Raw genomic sequence first — 22,737 nt, 5'->3', positions numbered from 1 at the left:
AAGGTGAGCAAGAATATGGTACACATTCCAAACTAAGAAGTTCAGAATGGCTGGGATATATTATTTAGAAGTAAGGAGGTTAGGTTGGGGTAGGAAGAAGCATAATAAATTGCAGTTTAGAAATAACAATCAAATTATGTCGGGCCATGAGAACCTTGTGTAAGATTGGGGGGGGGGGCGGTTATCTAAGGCGAATAATGCAATAACATCTAGTTTTAGAATGACTGGCTTCAGTGTAGAGTGGACTTAGATGGGAGCGAGGCTGGAGGCAGGGAGGCCACTGGAGAGCCCACTATAGGTGAGGGAAAATGACGGTTCAGACTGGAATGTGGTTCGTGGGGATGGGAAGAAACAGATATTTAGGAGAAATTTAAGGTAGACTTACTGAGTTGACACATTCCTGAAATAATGATCTAACAACATTCTTTGTGATCTAATTAAGTTCTCTTCCTTCTCAAAGATGGCCAGAGGTGGCTAGCAATTGACTCTAAATGTTGTCATTAGGTAGTTCAAAGCAGTTATATCATCAAATGTTATGATACTGGTCAGACAATAGCCACTGACAGTCAGGTTCATTAATTATAATTGTAGCATTTGAACCATTTACTCGGCACTTTTTATGTTCTGGTCTTAGTGCTAACTGTTTTACATGGTTTATCTTATTTGACACTCACAGCAGCCTTACAGGTGGATAGTATTGTTATCTCCATTTTCCAGGTGGAAACTGGGACTTAGAGATATTACACAGCTCATAAATTTGGCAGACCTGTTTTTAAAACCTAGCGACTTGTTACTGGTACACCTGGGATTCGAACCCAGATCTCTCCTGCACTATTACTGCGCTAAGATTTCTGTTTTTATTAGGGTTAATTTCTAATATGCTGTACAACTTCTCATTAGCCCAGTCTTGCATATAATCACATTTCTGCATAAACCGAGATAAGCTACAGTTTGAGTGTACACATAGCAAAAAATATTGACTACTTGCTTTTTTTTCTTTCCAATTAGTTAGAGTGAAGCAAGTGTGAAGGGGAGTTGGGTGGTGAGGCATTTTGAGGAGGCAGTCAGATATATATTTTTTCTAATTATATATTTCCAAGCCAGTAATTTCTTTGAAAAGGAATGTTTTTAAGTGTTTCTTTACCATGTTGGGCCCCTAAATACAGAGAAGTAAGATTAGATATTTTATGTCATCGGAGGTGACAAAACCCCAAAAAACTCACAGCTGAATGCAGTGGTAGAAGCATTGGAGAAGAGAGGCTACATGACTTGAACCAGGACCACCCAGAGAGCCAGAAGTAGAACCAAGTTCTAGACCTCCAGCTCTAGGCTGTCTATTACGTGATTCAGCTGTCAAGGAAGCATTGCCGTCTCTTAGGGACATTTTCAGAAGTGTGTCCGTGGCATCTCTAGCAAAATTAGTTGTCTTCATTTTAAGAAAAGCCGGTAAATAAAAGAAAAAAGTAATGCAAGTGAATAAATACAGTCCCTTTGAATGAGAAGCATACTTTTCTACTTACGAAATAATATAATGAAAATATTTTTGTTTCTACAACTTTGTTCTAAACACTTTGGATAGCATCAGCTCCTGAGAGATAACCGAGCTGAAAGAGGACACAAGAAAAACTGCTCTGTGAAAACAGCCAGCAGGTAAGCGATTTAAAATCACCTTTTCTCCTGAGCACTGACTCGTGTAATTTCTTTTTCCATACCAGTATGAATAGAGGTTTATTCAGTAAGTAGTGTCCTACTCTTGCAGCCTCATGAACTGTAGCCCGCCAGGCTCCTCCGTCCATGGGATTCTCCAGGCGAGAATATTGGAGTGGCTTGCCATTTCCTTCTCCAGGGGATCTTCCCCACCCAGGGATCAAACCCTGATCTCCTGCATTACAGACAGATTCTTTACCCGCTGAGCTAGCGGGGAATCCAGTATGAATATGATGAGTTATAGCTAGGGTGCCTTTGGCTCTAAAGTGTCAGCATTATTTTTTGTTTCCTTTATCAGAATCTACTTCAGGATTACTAGTAATGAATAGAAGTATATCATCTTATTTGTAGTTTTTTAAAGGTGATGAAAAATAATAAAGAATGCATTTTTAGAGAAAATCTCTGTTCATAATCCATGAGTTTTAGATAAGGGTTAGGAATAATTATTTTTAATTATAAAAAATAGAATTAATCTTTTCCCCAAAACTTAAATGGTTTTGTGAAAGAGCAACATGTATATTTATTCTAATAATATATAAATAAGTATATAGAAAATACACTCTTTTTTAAAAGTGCTTAGAGTTACATTGCTTAGTCAATGCTATACTTTTTTTTCATGTTAGAAAGAAGTGCCCCCAGTTTATTGTTTTAGACAGCGCATTTGCAAATTTTGCATGTGGTGTTTCTAAAGACTACATTTTTCCTTTGGTGAAAATAGCTATCAGAATATTGATCAGAACGACTGCCCTAAGATTTACACTAACCCAACTTTTAACAAGATAACTGACCTTGGCAGCCCTCCCTCTGTCTCATTGTTAGGGTGCTTGCCTCTGTTTTTAACACTCTCAAGCAAGCTGTGTAACTTCCAAGTATCATGTTGTACAAACTAACCCTGACTGAGAACGCACTAGGTATCTGCAGAAGCTAACATAAATCCTATTTAGACAGTCAAAAACTGTCACACATAATAAGTTGACTGTCAGGTCAGTGATAGTCAACATAAAACTAATATAGTCACCCCTAAGAAGGTCAGATCCTAAAATTATGAAGTATGGATTAAAGAAATTTTAGACAGATTATAAATAACTATGGATGACATGTTTATAGAAATAAAATAAGCAAGCAACAGATCACTATTAGAATTGTTCAAGCAGAATTGAATCAAAAGCATATAATTATTAGAAATGAGAAGTGTGATTGTGAAATGGAGATACAGCTGAAGAAGTAGGCTAGAATGTAGCGTAAAAATATTGAATAAGGTGATGGAAAAATGAAAGAGTGGTTAAGAGACACAGAAAAGGTCTAAGATATAAATATATCAGAGGTTTTGATGGAGAGTATAGAAAGGCTGAAAAAAAAACATGATGTTGAAGAGATGTTGGCTGAGAATTCCCATAACAGCTAAAAGTTATAAATCTATACAGAAATCACAATGAATACCAGCTAGAACAAACAAAAAGAAATCCACACCTAGTAGCATACTGTAGTACTCCAAAAACAAAGAGATCTTAAAAGAATCCAGAGATAAGAGATGAATTACTACAAAGGAATGTACATCATCAGATTTCTGGGTATCAACAATGATACCAGGAATAGTGGACAAGTCTTCAGGGTACTGGGTGAAAATACATTGCCAGCCTAGAACTATGTACCTAGAAAAAAAAAATCTTTCATATATGAAGATGAAGTAAAAACAGTTTAGGATTTTCAAACACTAAGAAAGTTTCCTCCTGACACTTGCTAGAAAACTTTTTAAAAGATGTATTTCAAGAGAATGTTCTCTCCAGAAAGTCTAAGATGAAAAAATGAATACTAAGCCAATAAACGGTTAAAGATTTCAGTAAATTTAAATAACTATTATTTATATAAATTGATAATTATAATGTGTAATTCATAAGGCTTTTCAAAACACAATCTAAGATAATGGAAAATAACAGCATATTAGATTGACAATGCTGATGATGATAAAGTCCAACTTAAAGTCTTTGAATTGTTTGGGAATGTTTACTTCATTGGTCAGTTAAGATTATATTAAGTATTCATGGCAAAATATCATAAATAACCACTAAAATTTAAAAAATAGATTATGTAAATTCCAAGCTGGTAAGCAGGGGTGGGGTTGAATGGAATAAAATATTACTCCCCCCAAAAAAATCCATTTACAAAGTCAAGAAGGAAAAAAAGCATAGAGAAAATGGGACACAGAGGAAAACAAAAATTGAAAACTGATCCACGTATTAGTCACTATGGTAAATATTTATGGATTAAATTTGTTTGTTAAAAGCAAAGCTAAGCAGATTTGGTTTTTCTTTTAAAGTGCAACTATATGTATTTTATAAGAGACACACCTGAAATAATGCCAAAAGAAAGTCGGAAAACTAAAAAAGCATGTATCAGATATACTGTAAAAGAGAGCTCTCATAACAAACCAACTGACTTGACAATGAAAGACTTAACAAGCTTAAGAAAATCATTATTTAATGATAAAAAGTTCAACTTACCAAAAAGATTAATGATTTTATTATTTTGTATATTAAAGTAGCTGCAAAAATATATAAAGCAAATATTAATATCAATGAGTGGAGAAACTCACTAACCCACCATCTTGGCACTCCCACTTCAGTAGAGCATTCATATTACTGATAGCTTAAGCCATCATAAAATTTGCATAACAAATGATTAACAAACTTAATGTTGTTATATAAGCCCTTTCACCCACATACATTCTTCTCAAAGACACATGTGATATTTTCCAAAATTTACCACTTTTCAGACCAAAGCTACTACCAACAAATTTTAATGAATATATATCATAAAGAACATATTCTTTAACTTGAATATGATTAAGGAAAATCATTAAGAAAAAGATAATTTCTTTAAAGTTTAAAATTAAAAATACATTTTAAAATAACTCATTTCAAAAAAATCATAATTATCATTATGATATCATACCTTAACTTGTGGGTGCCTTAAGATGGTAGATAGAGGAAACTTGACTACTTGAAAGTTTTATATTAGAAATTTGGTCCCAGTTCCTGTTGCAAGTTCAAGATTCTGAATTATAAGATTACTGATTCTAAACTATAAGATGCCTGCTTTTGTCTTCTAAGATCAACCCAGCAGGTATTTAGAAAGAGAAAATAAGCAGAAATCTACAAGAAATTTCCAGTATTAAGGTAACCGTGGATGCATGCTAAATCGCTTCAGTCATGTCTCTTTGCGACCCCATGGACTGTAGCCCGCCCAGGCTCCTCTGTCCTTGGAATTCTCCAGGCAAGAATATTGGAGTGGGTTGCCATTTCCTCCTCAGGGGATCTTCCCGACCCGGGGATCGAACCCACGTCTCCTAGGTCTGCTGCACTGGCAGGCAGGTTCTTCGCCACTAGTGCCACCTGGGAAGCCAGAAGGGGGATGCTACTTTGAACTGGCGTTTTTGAGATGAGGATACACAAAATGTGCGTGTGTGCTCTGACCTGAGGCAAGAGGCAGTTCAGCCTGAGTGAGGGAAGAAGGCGATGTGAGCAGAACCTTTGGAGTTCTTTCATATCATGGGCCATGGCCAAGGGATATATGCCACCCGCCCCTTACAGAAAGACTCAGGTCTCTGGTCCAAGCGTTTTCAGGGTTAAAGTCAGGGCAGCTCACAGTGCTGCATTTGTGAGGAGCTGGGAAAGCTTGATGGGACCAGATGACAAATTATCGTGTCTTCACTCGGCCCCCTGTAAACCGCAGGGCTAGAGGATTACAGTTCTCATTTTCTCTGAGAATGAGGAAGGGGAATGTTTTTCTGACAGAGGAATTATTTTGTGGAGAAGACTGTGGTGATTGTGGTTTTCTGGTGCTTGGACCTCTGTACTCTTAAGTCAGGTTCATTCACCTCCAATTTCTGAACTGCTTTGGACTGACACAGAAGACTGGCCTTTGCCTATAGCATTGCCTCACAGAATCAGTTAATAAGACATTGAGGAGAAAACAGCCTTTCGAAAGTAATAACAACAACAACAACAATATATTGGACTACAGACTCCAACAGAAATCAGAAATGTTAGGACGAGTCAAAAAATTTTTGATTAGCGTTATCAATATTAACTAAAGGAGATAAAGGAAGAAAATAACAATATAAAGCAAGAAATACAACACATAATTAAGAACCAAATATTTAAGTCTATTTCAGTTTTTTCCTCAGCAGTATTTTAGAGTTTTCATTGTATAGGTGTTACACATATTTTATCAGATTTATCCATAAGCATTTTACCTTTTTTTTTTGGTGTATGAGAATATTGCTGAGAGAAATGTTAAAAGGTCTCTGTAACTGGAGAGATATACCTTGTTCATGAGTCAAAAGACTCAATATTCTTAAGATGTCAGTTCTCCAAAAATTTATCTACAGATTCACTATAGCCCAAACAAAAATCCCATGAGGCTATTTTGTAGAAATTGACAAGCATATGCTAAAATTTGTATGAAAATGCAGAGGACTTAAATAGCCAAACTTTAACAATACCTGATGTCAGGATTTAATTACAAAGCTGTAGGAATCAAGAAAATGTGGTAGTGGTGCAAAGACAGAAAAATAGATCAAAGAAATATGCCCATGTATATTACATACAGTTGGTTCTTGACAAAATATGAAGTTACTTTAGTTGGCGGGGGGGGGGGGGGGTGGGTGGCTAGTTTCAACAAATGTTACTGGAAAAACTGAGTATCCATTTGCAAAAGAAAAAATTGATGAACTCCAGTCTATACCTCATACCATAGAGCAAACTAATTTATAGCGACTAAAAGTGGATCCGTTGTTACACAGGCGTTAGATGAGGGGCAGGGAGGTACTGGAGGAAAGGATTACAAAGGGGTATTAAGAAACTGTTGGGGTGATGGGTATCTGCATAATCTTGATTATGGTGAAGGTTTCACATGTATATACATAGTTAAAACTTGGGAAATTACAGACTTTAAAAGTAGCGCAGGACTTCCCTAGTGGACCAGAGGTTAGTGCTCTGAGCTTCAACTGCAGGTGTCAGAGCTTCAGTCCCTGGCCAGGGAACTAAGATCCTGCAGGCCTCACAGCACGACCAAAAAGAAAAAATCGGTGTGTTTTGCTTATGCGAACTACACCTCATAAAGATATAACAGATATATATACTTAGTAAATGGAGAAGGAAATGGCACCCCACTCCAGTATTCTTCCCTGGAGAATCCTGTGGACAGCAGAGCCTGGTAGGCTGCCATCTAGGGGGTCACACAGAGTCGGACACGACTGAAGCGACTTAGCATGCATGCATGCATTGGAGAAGGAAATGGCAACCCACTCCAGTATTCTTGCCTAGAGAATCCCCGGGACAGAGGAGCCTGGTGGGCTGCCGTCTATGGGGGTCGCACAGAGTCGGACACGACTGAGGCAACTTAGCAGCAGCAGCATACTTAGTAAAATCTTAATTGGCTTTCTGTTCCATTCCAAGTAAAAGCCAGTCTTAGCCTTGGCCAATAAGGGCAAATATGATCTGACCCTACCCTTCTTTGCCTCCTCCTTGACCTCATCTCCTCCCACTTCAACTATGTTACTCACCTCCTCGAGGTACAGTGCCTTCTTTCCTGTTCTCCAACATCCCAACCCCACTGAGTCTCAGGGCCCTTGCACTTCTCTTCCCCCCACCTAGAACACCCTTCCATGTGGCTTACTCCCCACTTCCTCTAAGTCTGTGCTCAGTGTAAGAAAGGCGCCTCTCCACCAGCTCTGCTTTCTGTGCCTTCCTTCTCGCCTCTGCTACCCCTCACTGTCACTGTTAGCTTTAAGCTTCTTGAGGGCAAAATCTTTGCTTTACTCACTGGTGTATCCCCAGTACCAGAAGCAATGCCCGTCACGTCAACAATAAATATTGCTGCACAAAATATCTGCCGAATGAATTTAAAATTGATTCTACAGCAGTAGACCGAAGCCTTGTCTCTCTGCAGCCTCTGCAGTTCCGACTTCTGATCCTGGCTTCACCACTCACCAGCTGGTTGACCCTGAGATAATACTCAACCTCTCTGTCCTTCAGTTTATCTATCTGTGAAATAAACTCATTAGTTGTGTTTATCTAATTACATTGTTATAAGGAATCTATGAATTTATGCCCATAAAACATTTAAAATATGAGTTCTTAAGGTTAACTGTTATTATAAGTCTATTTCCATCTGTATGCTTCCTAAGCACTTGTTAAATTTTATTTTATCATGTTTTTCTTATGCATAATTTAGAACATTAAGTCATTCTATAAGATATAACAGAGTACAGTAGGCCCCAGCTCTGCTTTTCCCCATTCTCTAACTTCTTACTCCAAAAGAACCTACTTTTAACTGTTAGCTCTTTCTTCCAGTATTGACCTAAATTAATTACATACTTATATTACTATTTTTTGCAGGTTTTCGTTTAGTATTACCTGTTGACTTCCTGCTCTGCCCTGCACACACACACACCATATTTGCATTTCTTTCCTTCTTTTTCCCTAATGGTTATATCATAATATTTAGACCAAATTAATATTCATTGTTTGCATTGATATGATTATATATGTAGATACTATTTATAGATGTAAAGCTTTTCTGTCGTTACATAATTATCTTGTTTTTCATTTGCTTTGTTTTCTAAGTTTGTGCCAACCACAGTTTATCAACCACCCCTACACCAAGTGTAACTCCCCTCAATTCTCTTTCTTGATGGCACCCTTTTTTTGGAGCCGCCCATTTTTCAGATTCATTATGAAATATTCGCTGTCTGGACCAGCTGTACATCTGAAGTCCTAGGGTCCCTCTTGACTTATTACCCTAGGGATTTCCTCATCTCGCTCCTATGTGGAATTTCCTTTTCCCTGGATCCCGTGCCATTTTTTTTCCTGAGCTTTCTGAGAAAGAGAACAGGTGTGGTTACATTTGTGAGATTCTGCGTCTCTGAAAATGTCTTTATTCTAGTCTCACATTAATTGATTTCACCAGGGATTGAATTCTGCTTTGGAAACCGTTTTGCCTCTGAATTGTGAAGATGTTGCTCCCATGCCTTCAATTTCCAGTGGTTGCCATTTTCTCTCTTCTCCTTTTATTTGGCTGTTGGAGCACCCTTAAATGACCCTCCATTTTTTTAAACTTTTCTATACTGTTGCCTTCAAAGATTCCTGGGCAGTTTTATTAATGGTATGTCTCAAAATCTTTTCTGGATTTAAAAAAATTCTCTAATACATTGCCTTTCCAAGAGCTCACCTTGCTTCTTTGAACATGCCTTCTCCACGTCCTCTCACTCTTGTCTGGTAGAACCTGTCTTTCTGAAGTTATCAGAGGTATTAGGTATGAGGCAACCCGTAAAGGTGAAATAAATATAAGGAAAGACTCAAGTTTAAATTTTGTTACACATTTATTAATTGCAAAATGAAAAATTTTTGTCTTCTTTATCTGTGTGAATTTTTCTGTTCCTCCCTTGATGCCATTTTTTCCTTGGTACTTTTATTATTGTCTTGACTTTTCTTACCCCTTTTGGTTGAGTGACTGCACTTCTCTTTTTCAACTTATGGAATCATATAAAGGTTAGAGAAGAGAACTGTAATGCATTGAATCAATAAATTTTAGGACCATTTACTCCCAAAACGTACCAGGCACATAAGAAAAGATAAATGCACAAGTGGTCCGCTGTTAATGACTCAAAGCTGAGATTTTGACATGCAGGACTGCAGTACGCACTTGAGGTGGGCATTCCTCACTGTAGCTCTGAGTGTACAAAGGGCTGTGTGGTTGTGGCTTTAACCTCTGAAATGTAAGACATCGCACCCTCAGCTCCCAGGGGAATGGTCAAGAGCTCCATAGAAGGGTTTTACCAATGCCACTAACTATAATGCAGTTTGGCAGTTTTCTGGGTTTGCAGTTTATGGCATATCTCCTTTTGTTGCCAGATCCACTTTAATGTTCAGCTAGGCTCTTAAAATCAATTATGGATGCTGGGGAATTGTCTCTTTTCCAACTCCTTAGACTGTTTTATGTCTGACAGTACCAAGGAGGGAACAACCTGAAAGTCTCCTTTAAACATCTAATCCACTTTCATAGTTTCAGTCCATTATCTCAGGAAGTTCTCATCAGTGATGGACTTTGTTTTCCAAGGTTTCCTATACCTCCGTCTCCCCAGAGGGCAACGTTCCTTTGAATTTCCTACTTGTTTCTCATTTGCAAACGTCCACTCACCAGCTTCATTCACCATCAACAGTACCTGTCATCACATGCCATTCCATCATATCCATAGTTACTCATGAAATGTTAATGCATTTTATTTGTTTATATACTTACTATAAACATAATTAACATTGCCATTCTTTTATGATATACTTCATGGGTCCTATCTTCAAAGTTTTGACTGACTCACGAAAGTTCAAAAAAAAAAAAAAACGGGAAAGGTTAAAATAAAAGTAAAAAGAGAAAAAGGTTTATATAATTTAAAACTCTTTGTGACTCCCTGGATTGTAGCATGCCAGGCTCCTCTGTCCATGGGATTCTCCAGGCAAGAAAACTGGAGTGGATAGCCATTCCCTTTTCCAGGGGATCTTCCTGCCTCAGGGATCGAACCCAGGTCTCCCATGCTGCAGACAGATCCCTTACCGTCTGAGCCACAGAGAAGCTACATAATTTAAACAAATTGATTATTGACAGAGGTATAATTTGATCTAATTGATTCTAGTGATACTGATCTTAGACATCTTTTGGTTTCTTTCTTCATTTTTAATCTCTGTGGGGAGCCCTTATTATAATGTAGGTGTGTCAGATATTGAGTGGTGTGAACTTTTTTTATAATGACATTATCCTCATGTATTTAGTAAATGTGTTCTCCCAATATTTTGCATTACAGTGCTTAAAGTTACATCTTTCCTGTCTTACATTCCTCTTTTATTTATATTTCTTTGATTATTCCCATCGAATATTTCTTTTTTTTTTTCATTTATTTTTATTAGTTGGAGGCTAATCACTTTACAATATTGTAGTGGTTTTTGTCATACATTGACATGAATCAGCCATGGATTTACATGTATTCCCCATCCCGATCCCCCCTCCCACCTCCCTCTCTACCCAATCTCTCTGGGTCTTCCCAGGGCACCAGGCCCGAGCACTTGTCTCATGTATCCAACCTGGGCTGGTGATCTGTTTCACCCTAGATAATATACATGTTTCGATGCTGTTCTCTTGAAACATCCCACCCTCGCCTTCTCCCAGAGTCCAAAAGTCTGTTCTGTACATCTGTGTCTCTTTTTCTGTTTTGCATACAGGGTTATCATTACCATCTTTGTAAATTCCATATATATGTGTTAGTATACTGTAATGGTCTTTGTCTTTCTGGCTTACTTCACTCTGTATAATGGGCTCCAGTTTCATCCATCTCATTAGAACTGATTCAAATGAATTCTTTTTAATGGCTGAGTAATATTCCATGGTGTATATGTACCACATTTTCCTTATCCATTTGTCTGCTGATGGGCATCTAGGTTGCTTCCATGTCCTGGCTATTATAAACAGTGCTGCGATGAACATGGAATATTTCTGTTTGATTAGTCTATGGGGTTTTATTTTCCAGTCATTCTTCCATTTCTTCAATGTTCTCTGTTCATTTTCCTACTATGACATTTCATCTTAGTCTTACTGTATATTATCTCTCCTATTGAATGAGGGGCTTCCCTGGTGGCTCAGTGGTAGAGAATCCACCTGCCAATGCAGAAGACGCAGGTTCAATCCCTGGGTCAGGAAGATGCCCTGGAGAAAGCAATAGCAATGCACTCCAGTGTTCTTGCCTAGAACAGAGGAGCCTGGTGGGCTACAATCCATGGGGTTGCAAAAGAGTCAGACATGACTTGGTGACCAAATGACAACAGTACTGAATACATGTCTAGAGTTTGTTCACGCCATTCTGTTTTCTTTTCATATCTTTAAGCCTTTGAAAACATAAAACTCGGGGAAACAGAGAGCTCTTTCAGCATATAAATGCATGAAAGCATATACAACTGTTACTTTTAAAAACCATCATGTATTAACTGTCACTGTCAATATTTAATAAATAACAGGCATGGTTTTTGAGTGATCATTGCATGCAGCTCCTTATTAGCCAAAGTGGAACACACACACACACACACACACACACACACACACACACACACACACACACACACACACACACACACTCAGCTGAACATTTAAACAATGCACCCAAGTGTTTTATGGACTTCATAGGTAGCTCATTGATAGACTGTGCCTGCCAATGCAGGAGACACAAATTCGATTCCTGGGTCAGGAAGATCCTCTGGAGAAGAAAATGGCAACCCACTGCAGTTTTCTTGCGTGGGACAGCCCATGGACAGAGGAGCCTGGCAGGCTAAAGTTCTTGGGGTCACAAAGAGTTGGACACAACTTAGCAACTGAGCACACACACACCTAAGTGTTTGATAAAACTGCTAGTAGCATCTTAAGTTATTCTTTCACCTGTATCTTTCTCTTAAATTCCAGACTTGATATTCAAACCCTTTTTTTAATTTCAGTATTCAAATTTTATGGTTCTCAAATTAGATCTTTTTCTCTCCTTTTACCTCATTTGAATTTATAATTAAATAATTCCACACTGTTTCTCATTCTCATAATCTTTGATTAGTATGAGAAAGTTCGGTATAGACTTCCCAATTGAAAGTCAGTAAAAGATACATGGAGCAATGCCTGACACTAACTAAAGTGCCCTTCGTGAAAAGATAAACCCATTTTTTAAACCCATTAACCCATTTTTATGTTATCTTTCTAAGAAAGTGAAAGTCACTCAGTCGTGTCTGATTCTTTGCGACCACATGGACTAAACAGTCCATGCAGTTCTCCAGGCCAGAATGCTGGAGTAGGTAGCCTTTCTCTTCTCCAGGGGATCTTCCCAACCTAGGGATTGAACCCTGGTCTCCCACATTGCAGGCCGATTCTTTACCAGCTGAGCCAACAGGGAAGCCCATCATTCTAAGAATCCATTCAAAAAGACTGATAGTAGGTCAAGTCATAGTTTTAGATCTGGTAACCTTTTTCAAAAATTTGTCCTGCTCCCTTACTTACACCATTTACATTTATTCTTATGATGCACAAAAGCTAACTTATCTCGTCTGATACATAATTTGAAATCAAGTAAAAACATTTTTATTGCTGATATTATTAAATTTGACTTATATTTTTAAATATCTTTTAGAAACTTCTATTTGTTAATTCACTTTTACTTAGTTCTTAGGAGTATTATACTTGTCATCTGCTTAGTGTTAAATCAGTGCAAAGAAACAGAGGAAAACAATAGAATGGGAAAAACTAGGGATCTCTTTAAGAAAATTAGAGATACCAAGGGAATAGTTCATGCAAAGATGGACACAATCAAGGACAGAAATGGTATGGACCTAACAGAAGCTGAAGATATCAAGAAGAGGGGACAAGAATAAACAAAAGAACTATACAAAAGAGATCCTAATGACCCAGATAACCACAATGGTGTGATCACTCACTTAGAGCCAGACATCCTGGAATGTGAAGTCAAGTGAGCCTTAGGAACCACCACTATGAATAAAGCTAGTGGAAGTGATGGAATTCCAGTTGAGCTATTTCAAATCCTGAAAGATGGTGGTATGAAAGTGCTGCACTCAATATGCCAGCAAATTTGGAAAACTCAGCAGTGGCCACAAGACTGGAAAACTCATTCCCATCCCAAAGAAAGGCAGTGCCATAGAATGTTCAAACTACTGCACAATTGCACTCATCTCACATGCTAGTAAAGTAATGCTCAAAATTCTCCAAGCAAGGCTTCAATAGTATGTGAACCGTAAACTTCCAGGTGTTCAATCTGGATTTAGAAAAGGCAGAGGAATGAGAGATCAAATTGCCTACATCCGTTGGATCCTAGAAAAAGCAAGAATTCCAGAAAAACACCTACTTCTGCTTTATTGACTATGCCAAAGCCTTTGACTGTGTAGATCACAGCAAACTGTGGGAAAATCTTAAAGTGATGGGAAGGCCAGACCACCTGACCTGCCTCCTGAGAAATCTGTGTGCAGGTCAAGAAGCAACAGTTAGAACTGGACATGGAACAACAGACTGGTTCCAAATTGGGAAAGGATTACGTCAAGGCTGTATATTGTCACCTTTGCTTATTTAACTTATATGCAGAGTACATTATGCAAAATGCCGGGCTGGATGAAGCACAGGCTGGAATCAAAATTTTGCCGGGAGAAATAGCAATAACCTCAGATATGCAGATGACACCACCCTTATGGCAGAAAGTGAAGAGGAACTAAAAAGCCTCTTGATGAAAGTGAAAGAAGAGAGTGAAAATGTTGGCGTAAAACTCAACATTCAGAAAACTGAAATCATGGCATCCAGTCCCATCACTTCATGGCAAATAAAATGGAGAAACAATGGAAACAGTGAGAGATTTTATTTTGGGGGGCTCCCAAATCACTGCAGATGGTGACTGCAGCCATGAAATTAGAAGACACCTGCTCCTTAGAAGAAAAGCTATGACCAACCCAGACAGCATATTAAAAAGCAGAGACAGTACTTTGCCAACAAAGGTCTATCTAGTCAAAGCTATGGTTTTTCCAGCAGTCATGTATGGATGTGAGAGTTGAACTATAAAGAAAGCTGAGCGCCAAAGAATTGATGCTTTTGGACTGTGGTGTTGGAGAAGACTCTTGAGAGTCCCTTGGACAGCAAGGAGATCAAACCATTCAGTCCTAAAGGAAATCAGTCCTGAATATTCATTGGAAGGACTGATGCTGAACCTGAATCTCTGATACTTTGGCCACCTGATGTGAAGAACTGACTCATTGGAAAAGACTCTGATGCTGGGAAAGATTGAAGGCAGGAGGAGAAGGGGACGACAGGAGATGGTTGGATGGCATCACCGATTCTGTTGACATGAGTTTGAGCAAGCTTGGGGGTTGGTGATGGGCAGGGAAGCCTGGCGTGCTGCAGTCCATGGGATCGCAGAGTAGGACACAGCTGAGCGACTGAAATGTGCCGAAGTAGTGGTAAAGGACATGAAATTCTCTGGACGCTGTGTACTCTAATTTTTTGTGTTATCAATTAGTAATGAGGAGGGGAAAATGAACTTCTTTTTTTTGCTATCACCTTCTTACCCAATTAGTAGTAAAAAGAGTCTTCTAAAATGAAAAATGGCAATAGATTTAATCAGAGGATCAAAAATCCCATCACAGCCACACACATAGACCAACACACACATACATTCATGTCAACCTTCTACCATCAAATTAGAAAAAATATTCTTATTTACATTCATACAGAGCATATTTGTTTTCACGTCATGATATAAGTCACTGTGTTTTGTTGCAAATGCAACAAATAGAATTACAGCTGTTTTTTATTTGATCTTTTAAAGATCCAAAGATGTTCAAGGATTCAGTTTGCTCAGCCTTCCCCATAGTGTCATCTGTTATTTGGGAAGGAGACCTAATTTGCACAGATACAAAACTATTTGTCATTTTGCAGGTTTGCCAAAAATAAATGAAACTATTAATTACTACATTCTTGAGCAGCTGTTAATAAATTGGGATAACTGTTCATTAGAGTACTGGTTAATGACATGGACTATATTTGGTTAGTGTTGCTTTTCACAGAAATGTATCAACAAAATCAAATGTATCAGCAAACTAAGTGATGCTTTATTTTAATTATTTAAAATGAGAATTACCTATCCTATGGTAGGAGAGATTTAATTTAAAACAAATTCTCTTTTGTCATATAAAACTAATGATTCAACACCATATTTTAAAGCAAGTTATATCAGTCAACATTTTGTGTACTTAATATTTACATTCCAAAATAATGGCTTGAAACTGCTTTTAAATGGTAATTTTAAAAAATTATAATCCTTTATTATTTTTTCTTTCCAAACCTAAAATTAGCATTAGATTTTATTGTTCTAAAACAGTTTACTCAATCCTCCAGATAGAAAACTATCTTTCAGATTATTTTAATTCATTCATCAATATGTGTGAATGAACTATTAGGAAGTAGTCACATAGTCACTTTAATTAGAATCTATGCATTCCATATTTATTTAATTGAAATACATTTAATAGCAAATGTGTTCGAATTTTTTTAAAAATTCAATAGCTTCTAGGTAGAGGAAGTATTTAAACTAGAATAATTGGAAACATCCCATATATGCAGCATAAATGCTTTCTAAGGAATTTAATTAATCTATTTTTTTTATATGACCAAATTATTTATTTTTAAAAGGCGATATTCTTAGAAAGTCAGTTCTGCCTCGTGTGCTTTTGGCATCCTAAAATTCTAAGCTACCTTGCCAAAATTTTAAACTAATGATTATAGAGAGTTGTTTTAAATTGTTATTACACCTAAAGAAAATTATCAGCAATTAGAATTTTGAGCGATTGCTTTTCAATTTAATGTGAATAACCCACACAGAAAAGAAAAAGGGGTTTGCCATTTGGAATATGTAATACGTTCAGGGCATGGTAAATAAAAAAGCAATCAAGTACTCTGGGGAAACATTCATTTTTACTTCCCTGTTTTCTTGGATTCTGATAGATGAGCTAGATATTTTCAAATGACTAAAAGTATGCCCAGCCCCTCACCTCTGGAACAGCAGTTGAATTTAGCCACGGCCGCTAATAATGAAGAATAGTTAATTAGCATATGAAAGCTGTTGCAGTGACCTGTAGCTGAAATAAATTTGTCGTCTGAAGTCCACTTCCTTAAAGACTGGTGTCTGTCTCGCAGTTGGCACTCTCCAAATTGGCCCTGTGATTAAATGGGCATGGACACTGAGCTAACCCTTAACTCCCAGAGATGGTTCCCCCAGGACGCGGTGCTTGAAGATCTGCAGGGCCACACCGCAACAGCTTGTAGCTCCCCTGCGGCCTGCATTAGAATTTCATTACAGGGACATTCAAGGATCTGTTCATATAGTGCATATATGTGCCGGAATGCTTCCCAGGCCAACAGGCATCCCTAACTGATTCATAAAAGAATTGATATAAAAATTAATGTTTTAAACCAGCAGTATAGTAAGCAAAGCATCTACTTGATAATTTGTACCTTCCAATCTCCAGAATAAACCTAGTAAATCCATCTGCCACATAGAAAACACTTTCAATTTAAAATACTATTTTATGTCTATAGAACAGAAATTATATCCACTCTTATTTCTGAGGTATGTAACTCTTCATAATATAACAGGAATCATCTGCAATCTAAAAAATTTAATGCAAATATAAGTAATTAGAATTTTTTAATGTTTCACCTAATAATTTATGAACAGGTTTCTTATTTTAAACTATTAACTATCACTTTTTAGCTAATAGTAACAACCTTTCACTTCTAAGCCCTTTTAAAAATAAATTCAAGTATCATAAAATAATGTCCCATAGAGTTAGAACTATGTTTTTAAAAGACTCAATTTCCTTATAATCAGTGGTGTTATCCTTGCCCTTACTCTTTAGAAATATTTTTCCATCACTCCAGAGTGATTTGTTTGTATACTAAGATATTTTGGGGGAATTTACCTTTTGTTTATTTCATATACTTTTGATCAGTTCCAACTCATGCCCAATTATATTACACTAAATTAACATAATTCAACAGATGTTGATATTTAAATGTTTTCTGGCATTCAAATCTTGGACAGCTGTCTTCGAGCTTGGGGAAAAGGCAAACATTTAGAGTTAAATGCTGAACATATGCTTAAATTACTAATTAGAAAGATGGAATAAAAACTATGCATTATCCTTTCTAAGGACAATAAACCTCAGAGAGGGATTTCTATAATCCTTTTATATCAAGTTATAGTCTGGGGTGTGTACAGACTAGATAACATGGACTTCATGGATAACTTTATTTAATTTCAGATCTGATCACTTAAAACTCATGGAGAGTCTCACTGATATGTGAAAAACCTATGATCATTTCATACTTGCAGTCTTAAGTGTTTAAAAGATGCCTTTGCACTTGGAATATCAAGATGGCAAAAGCAATTTTTGACAATATTTTATTATGGAAAATGTCACCATAAGCAGAAATACAGAGAAAAATATAAACTGGCTTAGGTAATTACATGTATCAACTGGCTTAGGTAATTACATGTGGCCAGCCTTGTTTCATCTTTATCTTATTTCAACTGAAATATGTCAGTATATTTCTCTAAAACATAACAGTCTCAAAGAAGTCCCATTGTACCATTATCACATCATTAAAAAAGCAATAATTCTTTAATATATAGGAATATATGTTTATGTGTGTTTAATTATAGCTGATACACAGATGTCTCCAATTATTTTATAATCTCTTATCTTACACATTGTTTGAATTGGGATCCAGATGAGATCTATCTGTTAAAATATATAAAACTTCCCATTGATTTATAAGCCCTCCTCCCCTTTCGTTTTTTCCTTGAAATTTTTTGTTTGAAGAAGTCAACTTATGTGTCCTATAAAGTTTCCCACATCTGAGGAATGTTGCTGATTTTATCCACATGGTGTGATTTAACCTATTCCTCTGTCCCTTGAGTTTTCTGCTGTGGGTATTTCGAGCTAGAGAATCGATTTGATTCAGGTTCGGTTTTGTTGGTGTTTTTTGTTTCAGCACAACTGTTCGAGGGATGATGGCCTAGACTTCCCTGTCTATGCATCTCTCTCTCTGTGATTTATTAGTCATAAGGACCGTTGCCCAAATTCATTCACTGAGGGTCCTGGGATGGTGATGTGTTAATTCTGTCCTCACACTTTGGTTCATTAATTGGATTACATCTGTTTCAAACTTAGCCCCTTCCAATACTTGATTACTCTGAGGTACAGATCACATAGGAAAAGCAAGATGAATACTTGCTCCTTTCCCTTTAGCTATCAGTTTTCAAAATTAATTGATTCCTTACACTTTCCAGAAGTGACCGATGAAATTTTATTCCATTTAACTCATTGATTTAAACACATTTCATATGTTTAAATATGTTTGACTCCATTTGTTATCATCCTAATTGATATTAAATTGGCCCATCTTTGGGCCGCTGCTGCTGCTGCTAAGTCGCTCAGTCGTGTCCGACTCTGTGCGACCCCACAGACGGCAGCCCACTAGGCTCCTCCATCCCTGGCATTCTCCAGGCAAGAACACTGGGGTGGGTTGCAGTGGGAGGTTATTTAAATGGGTTCCTAAGTCTTTCCTTGCTAGGAGATTTCGCTTTCTTCTTTGCTGTCTGGTATGTTTATATTTCCTAGGCTTTCCTGGACCTTTTCTGGCCTAGACCAAGAATCAACCATTTCTTTAAGAATTACTGATTCATTTACTGGGATATAGTTTTAGAAACCACAGTCTGCATATGAGGGGTGTCATTATTTCTAGACATTTATAATGAAATGACCTAAAATTTTTTAACATGTTGGCTTATACTAGTTAGTTCCAGTTCAAATGCAAGACTTCATTGTAAAATTTTCTGTCATTAATTTTAATGTCCTTTTTCAACATTAAAAATATTACCTCTAGTGACACCATAATAATTGTTCATTTTATTGATCATACCATACATACATAATAGTCTCAGAATCACCATACTATGATGACCACTAATAAAATTATTACTGAAAATAGTTTAGGTTTTTTCTTTTTTGTATTCTTTTTGTACCTAGTATTATATTTCATTAGAAATGCACAAATTCATGTGTTTTAAAGTCACTCGAAATAGTTTCTAAGGATAGATATACTAATAGATATAGTAGTAATAATACTAATATGTATAATATACTAGCTAATAGATATACTAGTAATAATACTAATAGATATACTAGATATAATAGATATACTATACTAATCCATAGTTAGGTTTAGAGACTGTTTTTTAAAATTTTACTTGCTTTATAATAATGGAGAAATTGTTACAATTTTTGTAACAATTGTTACAATTTTTGTAGCAAAAAAAATTTGTTACAATCAAATCTCATCAGGAAATTTCTTTCAAAGAAGTCTGACTTCTATTCAGTTCTCACCACTTATTCCTGCCTCCTCATACAGGTAGCTGTTGCTTTGTTTGTTTGTTTGTTTTTTATGATTTATCTTTCCTTTGGCTTTGTTTTTCTATTTTTAAGATAAGCAGACATGTCTTCCTCACCATACTTCCCCATTTCCTTTTTTCTCTCACTCTTAACTCTCACTCCAATGTACTCTTTGATTTTTAGGAAGGTTTATTTTTTCTAAAAATTACCTTTATATTAATATTTTTATATAATAACCACAGGTGCAAAACTTGTGGATACTGAGTGCAAACTGTATTTTATTTTAACTCATTTAATTTCCATAGTTACCCTGTGAGATACAGATTCTTATTATTCCCATTTTGCACATTAGAAAACAGGAGTTAATAACTTTCCCAGGTTAAATTGTAGACAACTTACACAATAGTCTTTATTGTTTTTACCCCCAAGTCTTCTAAGGCATATAAAAATTAACTTGACCATTTTCTCAAATCTAGTATCTTGTTTGTAAGAAAAACCACTGTCTTCTGAAATAATAATTTTTTAGCATTATTTAGATTACTTATACATTATTTAGAGAAAAAGTGACATTTTGACTGATCACAGCTAATATGACTTTGGTTTGATCATTTGGCATTTGTTTTCTGAAAATTAAAAAATTGTCAGGGCTACCATGGTTTTCCAAAGAAATTGATTGTGTAAATGAGAAGAGGAAAGGATTTATATTTGCCATTAATTTCTCTTGGCTATTTCTCATGGACACTTAGAGGCGACAGACCTCCCAGATACAGAGGCAATAAACCTGATTTACCAAAATTTCATAAGATGTTTGGTTCAAAGATTTTGATGCAAAACTAACCCTTGGTATAGACTAATGCATTCCAAGTTTATGAATATTTCAATTGAATTGAACTGGGAGAATCCTGAAGTACTCTCCCTCCTGATTTTTGAGCATAGTCACCATCAGTCACCACAAGCTTCCCTAGTAGCTTACCTAGCTCTTACAGTATATTTCACAGTCTAGTAAACATTTGCTAACAAGTCAGGTGGCTAAGTGGTAAAGAAATCTCCTGCCAATGCAGGAGATGCGAGTTCGATCCCTGGGTCAGGAAGATACCCTGGAGAAGGAAATGGCAACCCACTCCAGTATTGCTGCCTGGAAAATCCCAGGGACAGAGGAGCCTGGCGGGCTGCAGTCCATGGGGTAGCAAAAGAATCAAACACAACCTAGTGGCTAAATAGTAGCAGCAACCGCTGCAGAAATTTTACATTCGGAGTTCATTCATCTGCCAGAAACTACCATGGAAGAGGAGTAACTGAAAGCATTCTTTTCCCAAAGCTACACTTAGTAAAATGCAAAATTATGTAGAAAGGTAAAACGCTTTACCACCAAGGTGCCTGCATGCACTATAAAGGCTGGTTTATGTGTACAAGCTTGATTTTGCAGGCCTTTGTATCCCAGAGCCCAGGATATGGGCCTCTATTTCCATAAGGAAACGTTTATTTTAGAATATTGATTATCATAAGAGCAAGTTACTCCAAAAACTCTTGCATGCCTTGTTAAATTTCATTCAATAACTGTTTAATAAATGCCCGAATTATAAGGCTTGAGAGAACCAAAGGGATTTTACTTAATAAGTCAGATGTAGACGCCACTGCCTTCAAGGACTAAACAGTCTGGGTAGAGTCTTAGCTCATGTACATATATATAGCTGTACTTTAAGGTAGAAAACGTTTTCTCTGAGGAGTGGGAGATTGTTCTGGCAGTGGCAATTAGAAAAGGCTGTATAAAATGGAGGTGGCATTTCACCTGGGTCACAGACTCTCAACTGAATTCTATCAGTAAGCAATAATTTAATCTAAATTTAAGTAAGTTACATTAAATGGTAATGTTCAGTGCATGTTCAGTCACTTCAGTCATGTCTGACTCTTTGTGACCCTGTGGACTATAGCCCGCCAGGTTCCTCTGTCCATGTGATTCTCCAGGCAAGAATATTGGAGTGGGTAGCCATGCCCCTCTCCAGGAGATCTTCTGGACCCAGGGATCGAACCCACATCTGCTGCATCTCCTACATTGCAGGTGGATTCTTTACCCACTGAGCCACCTAGGAAGCCCAAATGGTAATGTTGTCTGACATATTCCAAAGTAGTACATCTTTCAGACGTTTGAGACATTCTGACCCATTATTAAAAAATTCAGTCTTTATTACCTCCTCAATCTGGAGGTAAAAGTGACAAGCATATTTTCCTTTGCTTTTCCATATTCATGCTCAGCCAAGGTACATTACAGCATATAGAATTATGACGTTACTGTAAGTCCCCTCTCAACAAGCAAAGTCATGGAGCCGTCACAAGACGTAAGCTGCACTCAGTCTTAAGCCTATATCTGCCAACTCAGTCATGCGAATGAATTGTAGACTCTACTGAACGAGCAAAACCTCTCAACTTCAGGAGCTGCCTTGGAAAGGGATCTGCGTTTGATTCCATCTCTTCATTAGTGCAGTAACTTTCTGACTACAGCTGCAATGAAACCCAGGATTATATCTATAAAAAATTATGATCAGGCATTTTCCCACTGAATTTAATCATCAATTTAGTTGATAAAATGATTAATTCAATCAAACAGGCAGCTGCATTCTTTTTCGCTAGAGAATTTAAGATAGTTGTGAATGGACAGATTGGTTGGATTTATCAGCACTCGATGCTCCAAGGAGACAGCCTCTCCTCCGTCTCCTTCCTACGGTCCAGCTCCCGCCATGTTGAATTGCTTACAGAGCCCCAGTTACAGCATCTCCTGTGTGCGTCTCAAGGCATCTGTGTCTCTTCAGATATCTCCTCCCAGCAAGGGGCCTGGAATGCCTTACATGCTGGTTTGGAGTTCTCTTTGAATATTGAGGGGAAATCATTTCCCCACATGATCAGTAGACTTTAACCCCTAGCAAATGAAAGCCATATCTTTTTTATTTCTCAATCCTGTTTTATGGCATAGGGCATGGCATGCATTACATTTTCAGTAGAT

General features: G+C 37.1%; 1 protein-coding gene across 3 annotated transcripts in view; it reads left to right on the top strand.

Annotated features, from left to right (window-relative positions):
* The window catches only part of GPATCH2 (G-patch domain containing 2), a 195,245-nt gene that overhangs the window by 140,909 nt on the left and 31,599 nt on the right, over positions 1 to 22,737 (top strand). The window contains exon 8 of one of the 3 annotated variants that reach the window (XM_065938336.1): positions 1,580 to 1,650. The exons of the other annotated variants lie outside the window; for them this stretch is intronic. Within the exon in view, the coding sequence (XP_065794408.1) occupies positions 1,580 to 1,650 (71 nt within the window). The remainder of the gene's footprint in view (positions 1 to 1,579; positions 1,651 to 22,737) is intronic. 3 annotated transcript variants of the gene reach the window in all.

Source organism: Muntiacus reevesi, chromosome 5, assembly GCF_963930625.1.
Source record: "Muntiacus reevesi chromosome 5, mMunRee1.1, whole genome shotgun sequence".
Taxonomy (NCBI): Eukaryota; Metazoa; Chordata; class Mammalia; order Artiodactyla; family Cervidae; genus Muntiacus; species Muntiacus reevesi.
The sequence above is the reverse complement of the archived record's forward strand: the minus strand, read 5'-3'. Positions and strand labels throughout refer to the sequence as shown.